This window comes from Rana temporaria, chromosome 3, assembly GCF_905171775.1.
Source record: "Rana temporaria chromosome 3, aRanTem1.1, whole genome shotgun sequence".
Lineage (NCBI taxonomy): Eukaryota > Metazoa > Chordata > Amphibia > Anura > Ranidae > Rana > Rana temporaria.
The window spans coordinates 459313475-459336805 of NC_053491.1; the positions used below are offsets into that span (position 1 = coordinate 459313475).

At 44.6% G+C, this 23331-nt stretch overlaps 1 protein-coding gene across 1 annotated transcript in view; it reads right to left on the bottom strand.

Annotated features, from left to right (window-relative positions):
* Positions 1-23331, bottom strand: part of LOC120933506 (NXPE family member 3-like) — a 65910-nt gene that overhangs the window by 15951 nt on the left and 26628 nt on the right. The window contains exons 2-3 of the mRNA XM_040346746.1: positions 5958-6482; positions 841-1061 (exon numbers count right to left, since the gene is read on the bottom strand). Coding sequence (XP_040202680.1) covers positions 841-1061; positions 5958-6482 — 746 coding nt within the window. The remainder of the gene's footprint in view (positions 1-840; positions 1062-5957; positions 6483-23331) is intronic.

Here is a 23331-nt window from a genome sequence, read left to right on the forward strand (position 1 = left end):
TCATGTTATGCATGAATCTATCCATTAGTCATATAGGGGGTGGCGTGGTTGCATGCGCAGTAGGGTTCCCGGCATGAAGCCGAAAGGCTAAACTGCCGAGTACCCTTACCCGCAATGGTGGCGGCAGCACCCGACAGCTGATAGAATGCCACGAATGCCTCCTCCGCCGGGTCACAGTTCTTAAAGTGTAAGTAAACCCACCTATCATTTTCAGGCAAGAAAGCTGCCATCTTGGCCTATGTTTAATCTTCAACTGCCATGATGCTGCACATGTGATCAGTTATGACACCAGCCATTGGATGGTTTGACAGTTTGGTTGAGAGCACAACCAATGTGACAGTTAGCAATCCCGGCATGCCGGAAATGTAACTGCTTTTTGAAACTGTTAGATCGATGGGTTTACTTTCGCTTTAAATAGATTGGGGGAAGGGCCACCACTTAATATCACCTCACCCTTACCAATTTAAGAACGGTCACCTGGCAGAGGAGAAATTCAGCAGTCAGCCTTTGTCGCGGGCAGAGCTTTTTTTTTTCAGCGGTGCGGCAGACGTCATGATTGACGATGGATCTACATTTTTTTTAAGAAAACGAACAGGGCAAACGGGTCGCGGTTCAGGCCGAACTTTCACTCAGGCCGAACCATTCGCCCAACAGTAGTCTACACTTTAGTGCTAAATATTGTCTAGAAGGTGGAAGGAGAAAGTATCAAGACAGGTTTTGAAGATTATGAAGACTACTCAGTCCATTTAACTGACCCTTTTACAGCCAGCCAAGACAATTACTACATCAGCATTTTCTTACATGAAGCACCCCCTAATATTTATAGACTGGTTTACTCACCCACTTAACAAAGAGTCCTCCAGGGTGTTGGTCACTTTGCGGTATCCACCCATGGAGTGATAAATCAAGGAATTGCAGGGGAGTCTCTGCGGCTTAAAACACTGCCATATCTCACCGGTGTGAGGGTCTTTGTACTCGCAAATATTTGGGCCTGCCAACTCCAAGTTACATTCCATCACTTCACTGCTCCCATTAAAGTGAAAATAACCACTGAAATATACCTGTGAAGAAGAAGTGTAGACAAAAAAAAATGACAGACATTACAAAAAAAAATAAAAAAATAGATAAGTTATCTTGTCACCTCCGATAGCATCCATCCAGGCCTCCCAGTCATTCGGAATGAGGACGGGCCCTACGTTGTCCTACATAAACTGATCAGTCATAACATTATGATCTCTGACAGGTAAAGTGAATAACATTTATTATCTTTTGACAATGGCATCTGGAAGTTGGTGGGATATATTAGGCAAGTGAAGATGTTGTCTCCCTAAAGGTGATGTATTGAAAGCAGAAAAAAATGGGCAAGCCCTAAGGATTTGAGTGACATTGACAAAGGGCATATTGCAATGATGAGTGCACGTGCTCAGCGTCATATCCAGAGATTGTCTTTGGGAAATAGACGTATGAGTGCTGCCAGCATTGCTACAGAGGTTGAAGGGGTTAGGGATCAGCCTGTCAGTGCTCAGACTATACGCCGCACACTGCATCAAATTGGTCTGCATGGCTGTTGTCCTAGAGCAGGGGTCTCCAAACATTCTAAACAAAGGGCCGGTTTATTGTCCTTCAGACTCTTGGAGGGCCGGACTTTGGCCAGCGGGAGTAGAAATGTTCCTGGCAGCATTGTTGGTGAACATCTGGTATTAGGGGGAGGAATAGTGCCCCATTGCTGGTATCATAGGGAGTAATAGTGCTCTGTTAGTTGTGTCAGTGGGAGAAATGGTGCTCCATTGTCGGTGTCAGATGGCAAAAAAGTGTCTCATATCAGTGGGAGGGATAGTGCCCCAAGGGCCAGATAAAGGCAAGCAAAGGGCCGCAGTTTGGAGACCACTGTCCTAGAGGGAAGCCTCTTCTAAAGATGATGACCAAGAAAGCCCGCAGATTGCTGAAGACAAGCAGACTAAGGACATGGTTAAAAAAAAACAAAGCAAAGGTTTGCGCTAGTATTACCACCTAGTGAGGTGTGTAATTATTTTGTAAATAGATAAGTGGCTACACCCTTAAATTCCTGAATAAAAAGAAAGTATGCAAAAATACATAAATTAATAAATAAATTAATTTAAGTGTCAATGTCCCAACCGGGCCAAGGCTGGCACACCCGGAACAATTACCAAAAATAAATTATAAATTAATATATATATATATATATATATATATATATATATATATAAATCCTGTGTGAACAGGATCAATATCACACCAAAGGCGTTAACCTTGTGCAACCTTATGAAAGCAATCTGCAAATACACTTAATGTGATATCAAGCAAATTACGACAATAAGCAAAGTGACATGTCTTCATTTAAAAAAAACATAATAATTATAGGACGTCTGTGAATCAGATGAAATGTCCCAAAGACCACATAAGTGGTGAAAAAACATATATATAAAAGTCCCGATCCAACTGACATCCACTGCAGTAGCACGATTAGCAGAAGTAGAAATCCACCACCGATTAAAAATTGAAGTTGGTATAGGAAAAAAGGAAGGAATCCCGAAGATCACACCGACAGAACAAAGGTAAGTGTGTACTCTTACCAGATCACCATGAGTTTTAGGCGTATCAATCCATCTTCCAATGGGGTACCCAGGAGGAAAAAATGAGGGCTCCGCGGAGCTACGCACTGACGTCACCGCGCTGTACATGACCCGAAAGCAGGGGCATACAATAATAATTTTTTTTTTGCTCTACTTTGTTCTCTGTTTTATATGTTTTTAGCCGGCAATTTTTTAATGCATGTAGTGTAGTGTTCTGGCTACAAATCTTTTAATAAAATTGCCTAACGGTACCTCACGATCTCGAGCCCTCATTTTTTCCTCCTGGGTACCCCATTGGAAGATGGAGCCTGTGAGGTGAGACTTTCTGAGTGGAGTGGAGAGAGGTGGTGTCTGGTTACCTTGCAAGAAGCAGCTGGAAGCGTGGGAGTTTACAGTTCCTGGTACATCCGATTGGTGGATCGATACGCCTAAAACTCATGGTGATCTGGTAAGAGTACACACTTACCTTTGTTCTGTCGGTGTGATCTTCGGGATTCCTTCCTTTTTTCCTATACCAACTTCAATTTTTAATCGGTGGTGGATTTCTACTTCTGCTAATCGTGCTACTGCAGTGGATGTCAGTTGGATCGGGACTTTTATATATATGTTTTTTCACCACTTATGTGGTCTTTGGGACTTTTCATCTGATTCACAGACGTCCTATAATTATTATGTTTTTTTTAAAATACAGACATGTCACTTTGCTTATTGTCGTGATTTGCTTGATATCACATTAAGTGTATTTGCAGATTGCTTTCATAAGGTTGCACAAGGTTAACGCCTTTGGTGTGATATTGCTCCTGTTCACACAGGATTTATATATATATATATATATGTAAATGTATCATTTATTTTTGGTAATTGTTCCGGGTGTGCCAGCCTTGGCCCGGTTGGGACATTGACACTTAAATTAATTAATTTATTAATTTATGTATTTTTGCATACTTTCTTTTTCTTCAGGAATTTAAGGGTGTAGCCACTTATCTATTTACGAAATAATTACACACCTCACTAGGTGGTAATACTAGCGCAAACCTTTGCTTTGTTTTTTTGTTCTGGTTTACATGTATATCACGTGTTTGTAGGTGTTGCAGCTGGAGTTATTGATTTAACATAATTTATCATAATTTTTGTATCATAATTTTTGTATCAAGTTATATAACTTTTCCCTTTAGCGCAATTATTTGCTTTGTTTATTTTTTAAGGACATGGATTACTTGAACTATGTCCTGTGGTCTGATGAGACCAAGATAAACTTATTTTGTTCAGATGGTGTCAAGCATGTGTGGCGGCAACCAGGTGAGGAGTACAAAGACAAGTGTGTCTTGCTTACAGTCAAGCATGGTGGTGGGAGTGTCATGGTCTGGGGCTGCATGAGTGCTGCCGGCACTGGGGAGCTACAGTTCATTGAGGGAACCATGAATGCCAACATGGTCTGTGACATACTGAAGCAGAGCATGATCCCCCCCCCCTTCAGAGACTGGGCCGCAGGGCAGTATTCCCACATGATAACAACCCCAAACACACCTCCAAGATGACCACTGCCTTGCTAAAGAAGCTGAGGGTAAAGGTGATGGACTGGCCAAGCATGTCTCCAGACCTAAACCCTATTGAGCATCTGTGGGGCATTCTCAAATGGAAGGTGGAGAAGCGCAAGGTCTCTAATATCCACCAGCTCTGTGATGTCATCATGGAGGAGAGAGGACTCCAGTGGCAACATGTGAAGCTCTGGTGAACTCCATGTCCAAGAGGGTTAAGGCAGTGTTGGAAAATAATGGTGGCCACAAAAAATATTGACACTTTAGGCCCAATTTGGATATTTTCACTTAGGGGTGCACTCACTTTTTTTGCCAGCGGGTTAGACATTAATGAGTGTGTGTTGAGTTATTTTGAGGGGACAGCAAATTTACACTGTTATACAAGCTGGACACTCACTACTTTACATTGTAGCCAAGTGTCATTTCTTCAGTGTTGTCACATGAAAAGGTTCCAATAAATATTTACAGAAATGTGAAATAATGTATGTATATATATATAAATGTTTGGGAGTAATCTTCTAGCAAAAAATACTGATTTTAACTTGTAAGCAACAAGTGTCAGAAAAAGGCTTATGCTGCGTATACACGATTGGACATTCCGACAACAAAGCTGTCGATTTTTTTCCGACAAATGTTGGCTCAAACTTGTGTTCACACAAATGTTGTCGGAAATTCCGAACGTTAAGAACGCGTGACGTACAACATGTACAACGAGCTGAGCAAAATGAAGTTTAATAGCCAGTGTGGCTCTTCTGCTTGATTCTAAACATGCATGGAATTTTGTGCGTCAGAATTGCGTACGACTTGTTGTCGGAAAATTTGAGAACCAGCTCTCAAATTTTTGTTGTTGGAAACTCCGTCAGCAAATGTCAGATGGAGCCTACACGCGGTCGGAATTTCCGACAACAAGCTCCCATCTGTAACGGTATGGCCTGTGGGACCCAGAGGCTCTTGAAGGATGTGGGGTACTCCTGTGTCAGCTTCACCAATGACTCTTGGGTCTAGGGTCATCCTATGTCCACTAGGGGCATAGGATGACTGAGAAATTATATCATGAATTACATGAGATGGGACAGTAATGATAATTCATGTATTGCAGGATATCTTGAAATATTACAAGTTGTTAATTCTGACCACAACAGGTCAATAGGAGAGTGTCTCCTTCAATGTGGAACATAGACTGTTGAGGTGCTAATTAAGTCTGCTACTGTTAAGATGTTAATCGCCTCCAGCTACCTGGCTGTAATGATGAAAGCTTGCAGTGATTGCATTCTATTGTCTATTGTGTTAATTAAGCCTGGCTCCTAAGATATTTCATGGTGCTATGCTAACTAACCCTGTATTGTGTGAAAGTTCTATTGATGCTAATATGTGTTGTGAGTTAACACACTCTAAAAGTCATGATGTCTGCCATGTCAGCTATAGTAATTGACTCAGGTAGATTCGGTGCCAGAAAGCCTGACTTACAGCTAAAGCAATGTGTATTGAAGTTCCTTGTGTCATGTTGTGGGTGGAGTTGAGTCATTGTCCAGATTTGGTTTCTAACTGTATATAACAAGCTGAGTTTACCATTAAAGTATTCATTCGTTTGGAACCAGAGAACAGAGCTTGTGTCTCGTTATTCTGGGAAAATCCATATGGATCGTGTCTGCTGGATTGTGGAGTGTCGGATAAGCTGACTTGGGTTGGTGGAATGGAATATCGTAAACGGTGTTAACCCCTGACCGTTACACCATCGAACATTTGTTGTCAGAAATTCCGATCGTGTGTACGCGGCATTAGGCATGGGTTGAACATAATTGGGATAACCAGTTTAATAAATTACCTTTCCAGGGTCACTTTCTCTTTTCTTCTTCAGAACATCTACAGCCTCACTGGAGTGGATGAGTCGGATGTGGACCTGGGCTTCCCCTGGCCAAGGCAGTAAGAAGATGGCCTGGTAGCTTCCATTGCCATTGTCTTTTACATGACCAGTGACTCCAGCCGTTAATGCTTTAGAGTGCAGCTTGGCCTGGAAAAAGTCTCCGCCATATTCCTTTCGTTTGCCATTGTGATCGCGGGCTGTGATGACCACCTCCAAAGTCTCTCCAACCCTGTAATTTTCCCTTGGATTCCACAGTTGGTAGTCACAATTCTTCGCACTGGTAGACAATGAAAAATCCTGCAAAGGCACTGGAGGTTCCGGCCAACTAATATATTTTAAAAGCTCCGTTAGTTTTGGTTCCGTAGGAGGAACTGAAGTAGAAGGAACTGTAGTGGATTGACTAATCTTAGCGGGAAGTCTGAATGTCTTGAGGGCAAGAAGTATGCGTCCATCCAAAGTATCCATAGATGCAAATCTATAGGAGAACTAAAATAAAAATGGATTTAAAAAAATGAGACAAGGCAATCATGTGAATGTCAACATTTAACAAAGAAACTCAAAATTGTTTCTGTTGTACCAATTTAGCAGAGATATGAAAATTGTTGAACTAGGAGGCAATATCGATAAGGTGGGACTTATGGCTTCAAAGGAAACCTGTAGTATGTCAATGTAGGCCAAATCAACAGCAACATCTTCTCACCTTCCCTTCACTTCCCGACCTCTTAGCCCAGCAATGGGAACAAAGAAAATAGTGGGGCAGATTCAGGTAGCTTTTACGGCGGCGTATCTCCAGATACGCCGCCGTAATTTGAAATCTGCGCCGGCGTATCGTTACGCCTATTCTAAAAGGCAGATACGCAAAAAAAATAGGCTTCCTCCGCCGGCGTAACTTGAATGCGGCGGCGTATAATTGTGTGCAATATTACGCTGACCGCTAGGGGCGCTTCCGTTGTTTTCGGCGAACGTACGTGCGCCCGGCGGTAGTTTTTTACGTCGTTTGCGTAAGGCTTTTTCGGCGTAACGTTGCTGCTGCTATTAGGAGGCGCAGCCAATGTTAAGTATGGATGTCGTTCCCGCTTTCGAAATTTTAATTTTTTACGTCGTTTGCGTAAGTCGTTCGCGAATAGGGCTGGACGTAATTTACGTTCACGTCGAAACCAATACGTCGTTGCGGCGTACTTGAGAGCAATGCACACTGGGATATGTACACGGACGGCGCATGCGCCGTTCGTAAAACACGTCAATCACGTCAGGTCATAACACATTAGCATAAAACACGCCCCCCCTTCCACATTTGAATTACGCGGGCTTACGCCGGCCCCATTTACGCTACGCCGCCGCAACTTACGGGGCAAGTGCTTTGTGAATACTGCACTTGCTCCTGTAAGTTGCGTCGGCGTAGGGTAAATACAATACGCTGCGCCGCTGTAACTAGGCGCACAGGTACCTGAATCTGTCCCACTGTATTCAGTACTTTCAGTCATGGAGGCACGTATGGCTTACCCCGCTTCCTTTCATGTATTAGACCCCTTTCACACTGAGGCATTTTTCAGGTGCTTTGGCGTTAAAAAAAGTGCCTGAAAGAAGCCTCATCTGCAATCCCAATGTGAAAGCCAGAGTGCTTTCAGAGCCCTTTCACACTGCCAGAGCCCGAAAAACGCTGGTAAAGCTAAGGCCCCTTTCACACTGGGGCGTTTTTCAATGGAAAGTAGGTGTACTCAACACTCCTAAAGCGCTGCAAAGAAGCTGCTTGTAAGACTTTTTTTGACACCCTGCCAGCGCAGCGACTCAGTGTGAAAGCACTCGGGCTTTCACATTGGGATTGCAGATGAGGCTTCTTTCAGGCGCTTTTTTTTTAACACTGAGACCCCTTTCACACTGGGGCATTTTTCAGGCGCTTTAGTATGAAAGCACTCAGGCTTTCACATTTGGATTGCGGATGTAGCTTCTTTCAGACGCTTTACAGGCGCTTTTTTTAACGCTAAAGCGCCTGAAAAACGCCCCAGTGTGAAAGGGGTCTTAGGCTACTTACACACTGAAGCGCTGGGTGCGTCGGAGCCAAAGTGCCGCTATTTTTAGCGGCGCTTAAAGCTGCTTTCACACTGAGGCGCTTTGCAGGCGCTATTGTGCTAAAAATAGCGCCTGCAATGCACCCGGAAAGAGCCGCTCCTTTCTATCCAGTGTGAAAGCCTGAGCTTGTTACATATGTACAGTAAGGCCTCAATTACATGGGTCAAGGGGTAGTAAAGATAAGTGGTTTAGCTGATGTTTTACCGCCCCAGCCCATCTGCCAATCTGCACATTAATATGCCAGTGGCCACAGTCATCAAATGGTTACTGCGTCTAACACTACTTTCTTACAGTGTATCTAAAGCCATATGTTTTTAAGGAAAAGCACAGGGTTAGCACCCAGCAGCTTTTGTTGTTAAAAAAATGAATTACCTTTTCTGCGCTTAGGGCTGATAGGGCTGTTTGTTAATGTGCATTGCACATTTATTTGAATGGGCTGCCAATGTATTACAACAGACCAAAACTGGGACCTGCACCATGGAATTATAGAACAGGAGGTTCTAAAAATGAGACAATTAATTTTATATTTGTAGGTACAGCCAACCTTGTGGGAACAGTTTGGGGACGGCCCCTTCCTATTCCAACATCACTGCACACCAGTGCACAAAGCAAGGTCCATAAAGACATGGATGAGCGAGTTTGTGGTGGAAGAACTTGATTGGCCTGCACAGAGTCACCTTTGGGATGAATTTAAGCGTAGACCAAATGCTCTTCTGGAAGAATGGTCAAACATTCCCATAGACACACTCCTAAACCTTGTGGACAGCCTTCCCAGAAGAGTTGAAGCTGCAAAGGGTGGGCCAACTCAATATTGAACCTTACGGACTAATAGCCAGATTCACGTAGGCGGGCGCAACGTTAGGCAGGCGTATCGTATGGCATATACGCTACGCCGCCGTAAGTTAGAGAGGCAAGTGCTGTATTCACAAAGCACTTGCCCCCTAAGTTACGGCGGCGTAGCGTAAATGGGCCGGCCTAAGCGCGCCTAATTCAAATGTGGAACAGGGGGGCGTGTTTTATGTAAATGACTGGTGACCCGACGTGATTGACGTTTTTAACGAACGGCACATGCGCCGTCCGTGGACATATCCCAGTGTGCATTGCTCCAAAGTACGCCGTTTCGACGTGAACGTAAATTACGTCAAGCCCGATTCGCGTACGACTTACGCAAACAACGTAAAAAGGTAGGCCTGTTCCGACGTCCATACCTTGCATGGGATGCGCCACCTAGGGAGCAGCTTTATCTTTACGCCAGCGTATCTCTAACGTAAACGGTGTAACTAATTGCGACAGGCGCTCGTACGTTCGTGAATCGGCGTATCTAGTCATTTGCATATTCTAAGCCAAACTCAACGAAAGCGCCACCTAACTCAACGAAAGCGTAAATATGCACCCTAAAATACTACGGCGTAGGAGACTTACGCCGCTCGTATCTTAGCCTAATTTAAGCATATCTGGTTTCCAGAATACGCTTAAATTTGCGACGGCGTAGATTCAGAGTTACGACGGAGTATCTACTGATACGCTGGCGTAAACCTACCTGAATCCACCTATAAGACTGGGACACCATTAAAGTTCATGTGCGTGTAAAGGCAGGTGTCCCAATACTTTTGGAAATCCTTGCCCAGAGGCTTCACATCATTTTTTATATATGTTTTCAAAGCCTTTGCTGTCTTCAATCATTTTGTAGCACTATAATTAGCACTTTGAAGGTAGCACCACATTTATATATTTTTTTTATCTTTTTTTTTTGTCTGCCCTTTCTTTTTATATTTTTTCTGAGCGATGTGGTTTGCGCATTAGTTTATATTTTTTACTATGCTCCTTGTGCTGCTTCTTCCGCTCACACTCCAGTCCTGCTGTACACGGACTGATTCCAGGTCACATGCAAGTATTCTGCTTGCATTTAAAAATACTTTTAAGAATGTATTATTAATTTCAGAGCTGCATTAATTTGTGTTTTTTTTTTTTTTATACCTGCCTGGAGTTCAGCTTTAAGAAGTGATAAATACAAAGGGAATGTTACATCATTAATGAGGAAGACAATCCAGGCATAACAATGTCAGGATTATCCATAATGACTGACATGTCATGTAATAGATTAGTAGGTTGTATAGATTTGTTTGTTGTTCCGGCACCAATTACAGAAAAAAAGTCATATATCATTTATTTCTGGTCTCCATAGACTTTAGGAGATTTCAGTGTATAATGCATATGCAACAAATATACATCTTAACCACTTCCTTACTGGGCACTTCCTTCCTGACCAGGTGAAATTTCAGCTTCTGGCACTGCGTCGCTTTAACTGACAATTGCGCGGTCGTGCGACGTGCCTCCCAAACAAAATTGGCGTCCTTTTTTCCCCACAAATAGAGCTTTATTTTGTTGGTATTTGATCATCTCTGCGGTTTTTATTTTTTGCGCTATAAACAAAAAAAGAGCGACAATTTTGAAAAAAATATTTTTTACTTGTTACTATAATAAATAGCCCCCCAGTGGCAAGGAGGAGCAGAGGCCGTAAAAAGACGGCCACTCAGAGAAGTAGAGCCACCCTGCGGCCGTACAAAGTCATACGGCCGTCGGGAAGTGGTTAAAGTGCAAGCGCTTATATAATAACATCATAAAATAGGTGCAAACAGGTCCAAAAAATGCAGCAATGGTCACTAAATGATAAGCATTGGTAAGTCCATGCATCAAATGGTTGACTTGAGAGTAGACAGCATCACCACGGAACAGATATCAAACTGGCGACACCCAGTGAAAGGTAAGTGCCTACTTACCATACCCCCATGACCCTTCGTATGAAAAAAGGATCAGGTGGAGCTTTAGTACAGTTAGTGGCCTAAGGTCTGTACTGGTACCTGGATGGGACTGGCCAGGAATGGACTCCAACAGAAGAAATTACCATGAATAAAAGGAAGAAAAGAGGGCCATAGTGAAGTTCTGCGATTTATTGTAAAACAGATTAAAAACAAAAGCCAAATGGCCGCTTACTTGTGCAAGTGCCGAGACCTTGGCACTAAGGAATCAAGCGTGTTACAGCTAGATGTGACGTGGAGCACCAGCTGCACTGTGTCTCACTCTCGTGGGTAGGTGTAGCGTGCGTTCCACCGCCTCTCTATGCCAAATCTGGAAGTGGCTGAATGTGACCAGGAATGCCTCGACGTACGTTTCATCTATTGATGTCGTCAGGAAGCTTACCTCACATGTTTTGAACAGCGTTTACATATGTGGGTGGGACTTACGTGTGTTCGCTTCTGAGTACAAGCTACCGAGGACAGGGGCGTTTTAATTTTGTTTACTTGGAGCGGGATGGGAGATTATGGGATGCCCACTTGACTTTAGCAACAACACTTTAACAACTTTTTCAGGGAAATTTTCCTATACACATTCTATATACAACCTCCTTCACACTCCTCCTGCACTTTATTTGCTTGCAGACTCCAGCTGGATCATTGAAATGGATCTGACAGGCACCGTCAGATTTAGCGATAGCCCTTTGCAGGCAGGAACTCGAAGCCAATTGTTATGTAGCAGAACACAGTGATCAGCATTTACTTTCCCACCTGTGGCTACTGATCCCAGATATCAAAAAGTGAAAAATTCAGCGCTGGGATATAAAAATTAAACTAAAATACAAGTACGCAAGCCAGCACTGAGGATAAATTCAAAAAAATTCCCAAAGCATATAGTAGTGAATAAGTGCAGCGCAAAAAATTAAATTAAAACAAATTACAATAAACGATAATATATATGAAACAATATAACGATAATAATTGGCCAGTGAGATAAATGTCCAAGTGTCCAAACATTCCTTAAATAGGTGTAAAACACACACTGAAATCCAACAGGAGTGAGAGTGAAGAGGAAGCACCAAAAGAAATCCACCACCGCAGATAAGATGGACTCTCACCTCATTGCTTCGACCCAAAAGAGTCACAAAGCATGTCAGCAAAACCCTCAGTCAGATCCAGCCTCCATAAGGAACCACCATACCACAGGGATATCAGCAGGCCACCATATATAAAGGATACACAAAAGAAAATCTAGTGCTCTCTGTATGCTGGTTTTATTGAAGGAGAGGTAAAAAGGAATGGCACTCACATTTAAAAACACTCGCGGAGCCGAGTGTATACTATAACAATAGAGATCTCAGCAACGATGATCGGGGTGACGTCTTGCGTAGCTCCTCCCCTTACGTACGCGTTACGTCCCGGGGGCAGGACTTCATCAGCGTCAGGTGGAGCGAGTACCTCCACCTGACGCTGATGAAGTCCCGCCCCCGGGACGTAACGCGTACGTAAGGGGAGGAGCTACGCAAGACGTCACCCCGATCATCGTTGCTGAGATCTCTATTGTTATAGTATACACTCGGCTCCGCGAGTGTTTTTAAATGTGAGTGCCATTCCTTTTTACCTCTCCTTCAATAAAACCAGCATACAGAGAGCACTAGATTTTCTTTTGTGTATCCTTTATATATGGTGGCCTGCTGATATCCCTGTGGTATGGTGGTTCCTTATGGAGGCTGGATCTGACTGAGGGTTTTGCTGACATGCTTTGTGACTCTTTTGGGTCGAAGCAATGAGGTGAGAGTCCATCTTATCTGCGGTGGTGGATTTCTTTTGGTGCTTCCTCTTCACTCTCACTCCTGTTGGATTTCAGTGTGTGTTTTACACCTATTTAAGGAATGTTTGGACACTTGGACATTTATCTCACTGGCCAATTATTATCGTTATATTGTTTCATATATATTATCGTTTATTGTAATTTGTTTTAATTTAATTTTTTGCGCTGCACTTATTCGCTACTGATCCCAGTACTACCTCTTCAGGCATTGCCAACCCACCTGGCTGCAGATGCCTCTTTGACTAGCCCTCCTGGCTAACTTCTCCACCACAGTCCTCCAGACTGACTCTCTTAGGAGACCACCCAGGGAAGGGATGAAGACGTGGTACAACGCTGTCTTCAGGGAGAACTGGCTACATGTGACAGTCTCCCCACTTGTAAGTCCCCATTAGTGCTGCTCTACTCAGACTGTCCTCTACTTGCTCCTGTGCCTCCAGGAAAGGATTCCTCCATGTGTTATGGCAGGATCCTTCCAGCACCCGAGACCCGGCCCAAGGTCAAACCCCCCTCCCACCAGACTAGGGGGTACCCCAGAGGGCCACTGATCACTATTATTATTATACACGATTTATATAGCGCCAACAGTTTACACATCGCTTTACAATGTATAGGGGGGAGGGCAACACAATTACAGTACAGTTCAATACAAAAGGTACAGGAGGGCCCTACTCGTAGAGCTTACATTCTAAAGAAAGGGGGTGTTGGTACAAAAGGTAATGGCTGCAGAGAATGATTTGATGGGGGTGGCTCGGGGACAGTTGTTAGGTGGGTGTGGGATAGGCTTCCCTGAATAAATTAGATTTCAGGAATCTCCTAGAGGTGGACAGGGTAGGGGCTGATCAGACATACTGGGGCAAGGAGTTCCAGAGGATGGGAGAGGCTCTCGAGAAGTCCTGAAGGCGAGCATGGAAGGAGGTAACAAGGGAGCTAGAGAGCAGGAGGTCCTGGGAGGAGCGGAGGGGACGATTTAGGCGATATCTACAGATGAGGTTGGTGATGTAGATGGGGCGATGTTGTGAATGGCCTTGTATATTGTGGTTAGCATTTTGAATTTTACACAGTGGGGTAGGGGTCCGGGGAAGCCAGTGAAGGGATTGGCAGAGAGGAGCAGCAGCTACAGATCGGTTAGTGGGGTGTATTAGTCTAGCAGCAGAATTCATAATAGAATTCATAATAGACTGAAGGGGGGATAGCTTGCTTAAGGGTAGGCTTAAGGGTAGGCGTGAATAAGTTGCTTTGTGGTGTCAGTCAGGAAGGGTCGAATTCTGGAGATATTGCGGCAGGATTTAGCCAGTGATTGGATATGGGGGCTGAGGTCAGAGTCAAGTATTAATGAGGTGAACCTTGCCCCCTGCCAGCCCTTTACTGGGTATGGGCTCTGGCCCTCATAAATATTCCAAATAGCTCCTTCTAACCTCCACCCACTAGCTCTAGGAGTTTCTACAGCCTTCTAGACCAGGGTGAGGCACCAGAGGAGCTGTCAAGAGGAGTCCTCCAGCCCTGAGCCAAACTAAATTTTCCTACACTAACCAACCTACACTGCAAAACCCATCTTACACCCAGCACACACTAGAGGGTGCTACACTCAGACAATAACGTTTTTAAAAAAATGGGCAGACTCGATGGACTACTCTGTCTTTTTCTGACGTCACTTTTCTATGTTTATATCAATGGACGAGCAGTGTTGTCACCCTAGGCTGCTTTTCTGATTTAGAAAACAAACATTTCTCCCTCTCCTAAAAGGTATTTATAGTGTTTTTTTTATATATATTTATACACAAATGTTTTGCCTTGCATTTACTAAATGAATTGTTTTACAAGTTGAGGATTCATGTATACTTTACTGTATATTCTATGGGTGTCACTGCCAGTAAATTCTATATTCTTATGCCGCGTACACACAACCGTTTTTAATGGTCTAGAAAAAACAATGTTTTTTTCGACGTGATTCTTGTCAAGCCTGCCTTGCATACACACGATCGTGAAAAAAAAATGCTCGAGCAAAGCGTGGTGACGTACAACACGTACGACTGTACTATAAAGGGGAAGTTCCATTTGGATGGCGCCACCCTTTGGGCTGCTTTTGCTGATTTCGTGTTAGTAAAAGTTTGGTGAGAGACAATTTGGGTTTTCAGTCTTCGTGCTTTTCAGTCTGTTACAGTGTGACGAATGTGCTATCTCCATTACGAACGCTAGTTTTACCAGAACGAGCGCTCCCGTCTCATAACTTGCTTCTGAGCATGCATGTTTTTTTCACGTCTTTAAAGCCCACACACGACCGTTTTTCACGATATGAAAAATTACAACGTGAAAAACGACGCAAAAAATTAGAGCATGCTCTACATTTTTAATGCCCATTTTTCACGTCATGAAAAATGCTCTGGAGCCCACACACAATCGTTTTTAATGACCATTTTAAAAAAATTCATTTTTCACGTCATGAAAAACAGACGTGTGTACGCGGCATCACAGAATGTCACATCAACAATGAGGAAGTCAATCCAGGCAAAACAATGTCAGGAGAACCTATAATGAATGACATGTCATCGAACAGATTAGTAGGTTAGAGATTTGTGTTCTTCTGATGTCAGAAGCAAGGAGTCATAAAAAATGCAAATCTTTATTATCTGGTCTCCATAGAATATTGGCGCCATGGGAATAAGATGTATACATGGTATATCTGTAAATTAGATAAACATCTACAAATCTATTGGGCTGTGCACCACTCAAACATGATTTCTTCATGTTAAATTATTTCTAGACACGGACACTGCGGAAAAATTAGTTGTTTTCATTTCATTGGTTTCGTATTCGTTATTTTGAATAAATTTGTATCTTCGGATAATTTCAATTTTGTTACATTCCTCTTGTATAGACAGGGCAATTTTTAAAGGCAGGGCAAAGGGGACAGCTGCATTTGGCCCTGTCATTGTTGTGGGGCCCAAAGCAGCTACCTCATACTTGCCAACTATCCCAGGTTAAATTCCCTTGTCCCTTGAAGTTTTAGTCCCGTGCTGTGTCCCGATATATCAGGCTGAAGTGCTGCTACTAATGCTGCCCAGCTCTGCCCTATTGTTGTGTACAGATGACTCACCTGCAGACCCTGTAAATAATCGGCATTGATATGTATAATGGCTGCATTCCTATGTAAATAGCTGCAGACCAGTGGCATTTATATGTAAATCACGCCCTTTTGAGGTCATATCCACCATCACCTATACATTGGTGGTTACTGTGAATGCTCCTATTACATCAGTGAGTGAGTGAGTGAGTGACTTATATAGCGCAGCAAATGCGAACTTAATCGCCTCAAGGCGCTTGACATCCAGAGTCGTACCGGTCCTTCAGAAGAGGTGGGTCTTTAGTTTTTTCCTAAAGGCCCGATGGTTTTCCTCCAAGCGGATGGTAGTGGGTAGAGCATTCCAGAGCCGAGGTCCTTGGGTCAGTGGTCAGTATAAATCCCCTTTACATTGGTGGTCATTGTAAATCTTCTCATTAAATTGGGGCTTGGTGTAAAATCCTTTTATTTACACTAGTGGCCAGTGTGAAGTTCCCCCTTCTTACATTGGTGGTTACTGTAAAGGCTTTTATTACATTAGAGGTCAGTGTAAACCCCTAGTACATTGGTGGCCAGTGTTGAAACTCCTCTTTATATTGGTAGTCGGTAAACAAATCAGCATTGCCATTGATCACACCCTTCCCACCCCCCCAGCACTGCCACGGTGAGCAGGCAAGTGGAGAGTGAAATTGCATTAAGAGGGCGGCCCCAAGTAAAGGTTTGCCCAGGGTCCAATCATTATTAACCACTTGAGATCCGCGCTATAGACAAAATACGTCCGCAGCGCGGCTCTCAAGTGCCAAGTGGCCGTTTAAACACGGCCTTTTATGTGCATTACCCGCGCGCGCCACTGGGTGGCGCGCGGCGGGTAAAAACTGTCCCGGCGCATCGCCGAAGACCCGATGCGTGTACCTGGCGGCCGCGATGTCCACCGGGTACACGCGATCGTCGGTGACACGGCAGGTGACAGCAGGGACGTGGAGCTCTGTGTGTAAACACAGAGCTCCACGTGCTGTCAGAGGAGAGGAGACCGATCTGTGTCTCTTGTACATAGAGACACAGCATCAGTCACCTCCCCCAGTCACCCCCCTTCCCCCACACAGTTAGAACACACCCAGGCTACACAGTTAACCCCTTCCTCACCCCCTAGTGTTAACCCCTTCCCTGCCAGTCACATTTATACAGTAATTAGTGCATTTTTATAGCACTGATCGCTGTATAAATGTGAATGGCGTCAATTTTGTGTCAAAAGTGTCCGATACGTCCGCCGCAATATCCCAGTCCCAATAAAAATCGCAGATCGCCGCCATTACTAGTAAAAAAAAAAAATAATAAAAAAAAATCATAATTCTGTTCCCCATTTTGTAGGCGCTATAACTTTTGCGCAAACCAGTCGCTTATTGCGTTTTTTTTTTTTTTTACAAAAATACGTCGAAAAATACGTATCGGCCTTAGCTGAGAAAAAAATGAGTTTTTTAAAAAAAAAATTGGGATATTTATTATAGCAACAAGTAAAAAAATATATATATTTTTTTTAAATTGTCGCTCTTTTTTTGTTTATAGCGCAAAAAATAAAAACCGCAGAGGTGATCAAATACCACCAAAAGAAAGCTCTATTTGTGGGGAAAAAAGGACGCCAATTTTGTTTGGGAGCCACGTCGCACGACCGCGCAATTGGTGGCGCGCGGCGGGTAAAAACTGTCCCGGCGCATCGCCGAAGACCCGATGCGTGTACCTGGCGGCCGCGATGTCCGCCGGGTACACGCGATCGTCGGTGACACGGCAGGTGACAGCAGGGACGTGGAGCTCTGTGTGTAAACACAGAGCTCCACGTGCTGTCAGAGGAGAGGAGACCGATCTGTGTCTCTTGTACATAGAGACACAGCATCGGTCACCCCCCCCAGTCACCCCCCTCCCCCCACACAGTTAGAACACACCCAGGCTACACAGTTAACCCCTTCCTCACCCCCTAGTGTTAACCCCTTCCCTGCCAGTCACATTTATACAGTAATTAGTGCATTTTTATAGCACTGATCGCTGTATAAATGTGAATGGCGTCAAATTTGTGTCAAAAGTGTCCGATACGTCCGCCGCAATATCCCAGTCCCAATAAAAATCGCAGATGGCCGCCATTACTAGTAAAAAAAAAAATAATTAAAAAAAATCATAATTCTGATCCCCATTTTGTAGGCGCTATAACTTTTGCGCAAACCAGTCGCTTATTGCGATTTTTTTTTTTTTTACAAAAATACGTCGAAAAATACGTATCGGCCTTAGCTGAGAAAAAAATGAGTTTTTTAAAAAAAAAATTGGGATATTTATTATAGCAACAAGTAAAAAAAAATATATATTTTTTTTAAATTGTCGCTCTTTTTTTGTTTATAGCGCAAAAAATAAAAACCGCAGAGGTGATCAAATACCACCAAAAGAAAGCTCTATTTGTGGGGAAAAAAGGACGCCAATTTTGTTTGGGAGCCACGTTGCACGACCGCGCAATTGTCAGTTAAAGCGACGCAGTGCCGGAAGCTGAAATTTCACCTGGGAACGAAGGGGGTTTATGTGCCCAGTAAGCAAGTGGTTAAAGACGGCCCTGCATATAGATGCTGTATTCGTTCAGATAAATTTGAGTTAGTTACATTCCATTCATTTAGATACGATATTCGTTATTTCACTAATTCGTAATAATTCGAAAAAATTGAAAATCAGAAAGAAAAGTTTCAATTATTAAAATAATACATTTATTTACCATTATTATAGCATCTAAACAAATGGAATGTAACAAATTAATAATAAAAAATAATAATAATAAAAACTATAAATTAGTTATAAACTAGGTATTGGAATCTTCCTTTCAAATTTGACTGTTAGTGAATTTATCCGAAGTTACAAATTATCCAAAATAACGAATGCTGCATCTAAACTAAAGAAACGTAACAAATTAATAAAATTAAATAATAATATAAAACAAACAATAATAATAATTCTAAACTAATAAATTATAGGTATTGGGATTTTCTTTCAGATTTGGCTGTTAGTGAATTTATCCGAAGTTACGAATTATCCTTTTTATTTATTTTGGATAATTCGTAACTTCGGATACATTTTTAATTCGTCAGGCCTCGTACACACGACCGAGGAACTCGTCGGAAAAGACACATCGTTTTCCCTCGACGAGTTCCTTGTCAGGCTTGTGGAGAAACTCGACAAGCTTTTCTTGCATACACACTGTCAAGACCAAATCTCGTCGTTCTCAAACGCGGTGACGTACAACGCATACGACGGCAGGGTAAGTTCGATTCCACTGGCACAACCCTTGGGGCTGCTTTTGCTAATCTCATGTTACTGCGTGTTAAAGCGGTTCTCCACCCTAAAGTGAAGTCGCGCTGATCGGTACCCTCCCCCCCTCCGGTGTCACATTTGACACCTTTCAGGGGGGAGGGGGTGCAGATACCTGTTTAAAGACAGGTATTTGCACCCACTTCCGGCCCGGCATTCACGGGCAAAAGACGGGCATTGCGTCACATCCCGTCGCCCCCCGTTGTGTGCTGGGAACACTCGGCTCCCAGCACACAGCGGGAGCCAATCGACGGGCGCAGCGCGACTCGCGCATGCGCCGTAGGGAACCGGGCAGTGAAGCCGGAGCGCTTCACTTCCTGGTTCCCTCACTGTGGATGGCGGGGGGCAGCAGGGTGACGAGCGATCGCTCGTCCTCTGCTGCGGACGGCGCTGGACTCCAGGACAGGTAAGTGTCCTAATATTAAAAGTCAGCAGCTGCGGTATTTGTAGCTGCTGGCTTTTAATAATTTTTTTTGGCGGAACATCCGCTTTAAGTAAAAGTTTGGTGAGAGACGATTTGCACTTTTCAGTCTGTTACAGCGTGACGAATGTGCTATCTCCATTACAAACCCTTCTTTTACCGAAGGTGCGCTCTCGTCTCATACTTTATTCTGAGCATGCGTGGGTTTCTAAGCATACACACGAACGTGTTTCTTGTCGAAAACCAGCCCGACGAGGAACACAACGAGGAAATTGAGACTCCTGATGAGGAAAAGGAGAACTTGTTCTCTTTTTTTCTCGTCGAGTTCCTCGACAGTTTCCTCGATGAAAAACATGCACACGACCGTTTTCCTCTGCAAAAAAGCTCTGCCACCAAGTTTCTTGATGGATTCTGTCGAGTTCCTCGGTCGTGTGTACGAGGCCTCACTTTCACTAACAGCCAAATTTGAAAGGAAATTCCAATACCTATAATTTAATAATTTATAACTAGGGTTGTCCCGATACCGATACTAGTATCGGTATCGGGACCGATTCCGAGTTTTTCCGGCGGTACTCAGACGCCGATACCCCGCCCCGATACATAAATAGAATACTTGCCGCCGACCGCCGCCCGCCGCCGAACGCCGCCCGCCGCCACGAAACGCCGTAATCCGCCGCCATTCGCCGCATCCCCGCTGCCGCCGACTGTGTAAATACGGGCGGGAACATTACAGCTTTGAATAGCTGTAATGATTCGCACCACGCATAGACACTCCCCCTCGCTCGGGTGAACTGTCCAATCCCGAGCGAGGGGGAGTGTCTATACGCAGCGCGGCGCCAATCATAACAGAGATTCAAAGTTCAAAGTAATGTTCCCGCCTGTATTACAGAGTCGGCGGCAGCGGGGATACAGGTAAGCGTGACATGGCTGGATGGGGGGAGACGCTGGATGGGGGGAGACGCTGGCTGGATGGGGGGACGCTGGCTGGATGGGGGGTGATGCTGGCTGCATGGGGGGACGCTGGCTGGATGGGGGGTGACGCTGGCTGTATGGGGGGTGACGCTGGCTGCATGGGGGGTGACGCTGGCTGCATGGGGGGTGACGCTGGCTGGATGGGGGGTGACGCTGGCTGCATGGGGGGACGCTGGCTGGATGGGGGGTGACGCTGGCTGTATGGGGGGTGACGCTGGCTGCATGGGGGGTGACGCTGGCTGCATGGGGGGTGACTGGCTGCATGGGGGGTGACAATGGCTGCATGGAGGGTGACAATGGCTGCATGGGGGGTGACAATGGCTGGGGGAATACATTGCTGGATGGGGGGTGACAATGGCTGGATGGGGGGATACATTGCTGGATGGGGGGTGACGCTGGCTGCATGGGGGGTGACGCTGGCTGCATGGGGGGGTGACGCTGGCTGCATGGGGGGTGACAATGGCTGGGGGAATACATTGCTGGATGGGGGGTGACAATGGCTGGATGGGGGGTGACAATGGCTGCATGGGGGGTGACAATGGCTGGGGGAATACATTGCTGGATGGGGGGTGACAATGGCTGGATGGGGGGATACATTGCTGCATGGGGGGAGACGCTGGCTGGATGGGGGGTGACGCTGGCTGGATGGGGGGTGACGCTGGCTGCATGGGGGGTGACAATGGCTGCATGGGGGGAGACAATGGCTGGATGGGGGGATACATGGCTGCATCTGTGGGGGGACATCGCTGCATTTGGGGACACATTTTAAAAAAAGTATCGGTATTCGGTATCGGCGACTACTTGAAAAAAAGTATCGGTACTCGTACTCAGTCCTAAAAAAGTGGTATCGGGACAACCCTACAAATATTATAGTTTTTATTATTAATAATAATAATAATAATAATGGTTATTAAACTTAATATATTAATTATACTAGAAATTATCCAAATGTTTTTTGTTCTTTCGGATTTTCATTCTTTTTTTTGGATTTTCGTACTGGTTTTCTGATTTTTGAATTTTCTGATTTTTGTTCTTTCTAACTTTCCAAATGTTTTTGAAATTCGGATTTTCGTTCTTTCTAATTTTCATTCTTTTAGAAAATTTGTTTTCAAATGAACAAATTTGCCAACTTTTGATGAAAAACTAATTTGGAACAAAACAAATTGCACATGGCTAATTATTTCCCTATATAAAATATAAGTCAAATGTTCTCTAGCATAGCATACTATTATGGATGAGCTAGTATGCTATGCTAGAGAACATTTGACTTGGTCAATATTTTATATAAGGAAATAATTAGACATGTGCAATTTGTTTCGTTCCAAATTTGTTTTTTATCAAAAATTGCCAAATTTGTTAATTCGAAAATTACAAAGAATGAAAATCCGAATTTCAAAAACATTTGGAAAGTCTTGCAGGGTCTTTTTTTTTTGAGGAGGGTTTACTTCCTCTTTAACCTAAGCTGTACCAAGGTGAGGCTAGTGAGCACAGAGGTGACACCACGGTGGAAGAAAGGGAAGAATACACATTTGTATTGACATTCACAGCATTTGACTAGATTTATATTTATGTAACAATACCCCCGGAGGAGCTGCTGGTTTGTTTTGGGTGGCATGTTACCTCGTGGCTCCTCCGCCGTCTTAGGGGTGTATGGTGCATATAGCAGGAACGGAATGTCCACGACAGGTGTCTTTTCTGTGCTCTTTATTAACCAGCCGGGTAAAAACAATAACTTGTGGTGAAAGGCGGAGTTGAAAGAAGAAGAAGAAGGAGAACAGCAGATTCAGGCGTAGTAATAGGGAAACAGTCCTGCTCCCACGTGTAACACTTCTTGCGCCACTCCTGCTTGAGTGGACTTAGTGTACCTGGACAGGCCTCTCTCACTGACCTGGCAGCCAGATTATCACTCGAACCTTTAGGGAAAAGTCTTTGCCACAGACCCTCCTGGAATGAACTTGAACCTTTAGGAAGAAGTCTCTGCCACAGACCCTCCTAGAGTGGACTCAGGAAAAGGCCTCTGCCACAGGCCCTCCCCGTAATCGTGATTACCGAGATGATCCTCCTCGATAGAATTGCGCCTGGATCTCCTTATCTCAGTGTCCCGCTACCTTGTTCCCCTGTGGTTTGTCAAGACCCTATTGGATCGCCAGCCTCTCGTTGGCTCTCTTAAGATGGAATCCCCACCGAACAGCTATCTTGCTTGGGATCTTCAGGGTTGGGAACCTGAACGGCTCCCTGCCACAGCTCAAATGTTCCGGACCAACATGGTCCCGGAACCAGGAACACCGCGTGGCACACACACTCAGGCCTGGAAGGCCATTACACCGATGATGCAGTCACCCTAAAGGTGGGTGCCGCATTTGAAGAAGAACCCAGACCAAATGGCGTCTTTCCCATAAATACCCTCCCCTAGCATGCACAGCAAGGAAACTCACTTCACTATTGCAAGAGAGTGGCGGGCGGAGAGCGGGGCGGAGAGTGGGCGGAGAGCAGCGCAGTCCTCAGGCAGGTAATAATCGGCTGTAATAAGTTCTTACTGTCCTCTCTCATGTCGCGCTGTTCCCGGTGACCCCTCCCCTTCTCTCGTTGTATGCTTGTGGCATCATCTGAGATGGACGAGAGGAGAGGAGGGGCCGCAGGGGAATAGCGCAACATGATAGAGGACAGTAAGAACTTATTACAGCCGCTTATTACAGGACTTATTACAGATGTGAGCCGCTTCCTGCGATACTCTGCGTTTAAAGTAAACTGAAAGGAAAGTGTGCCCTGCTGATGTGCCCCATACCCTGTGCCCAGTACCCTGATGTGCCCAGTACCCTGTGCCCTGCTGTGCCCAGTACCCTGATGTGCTC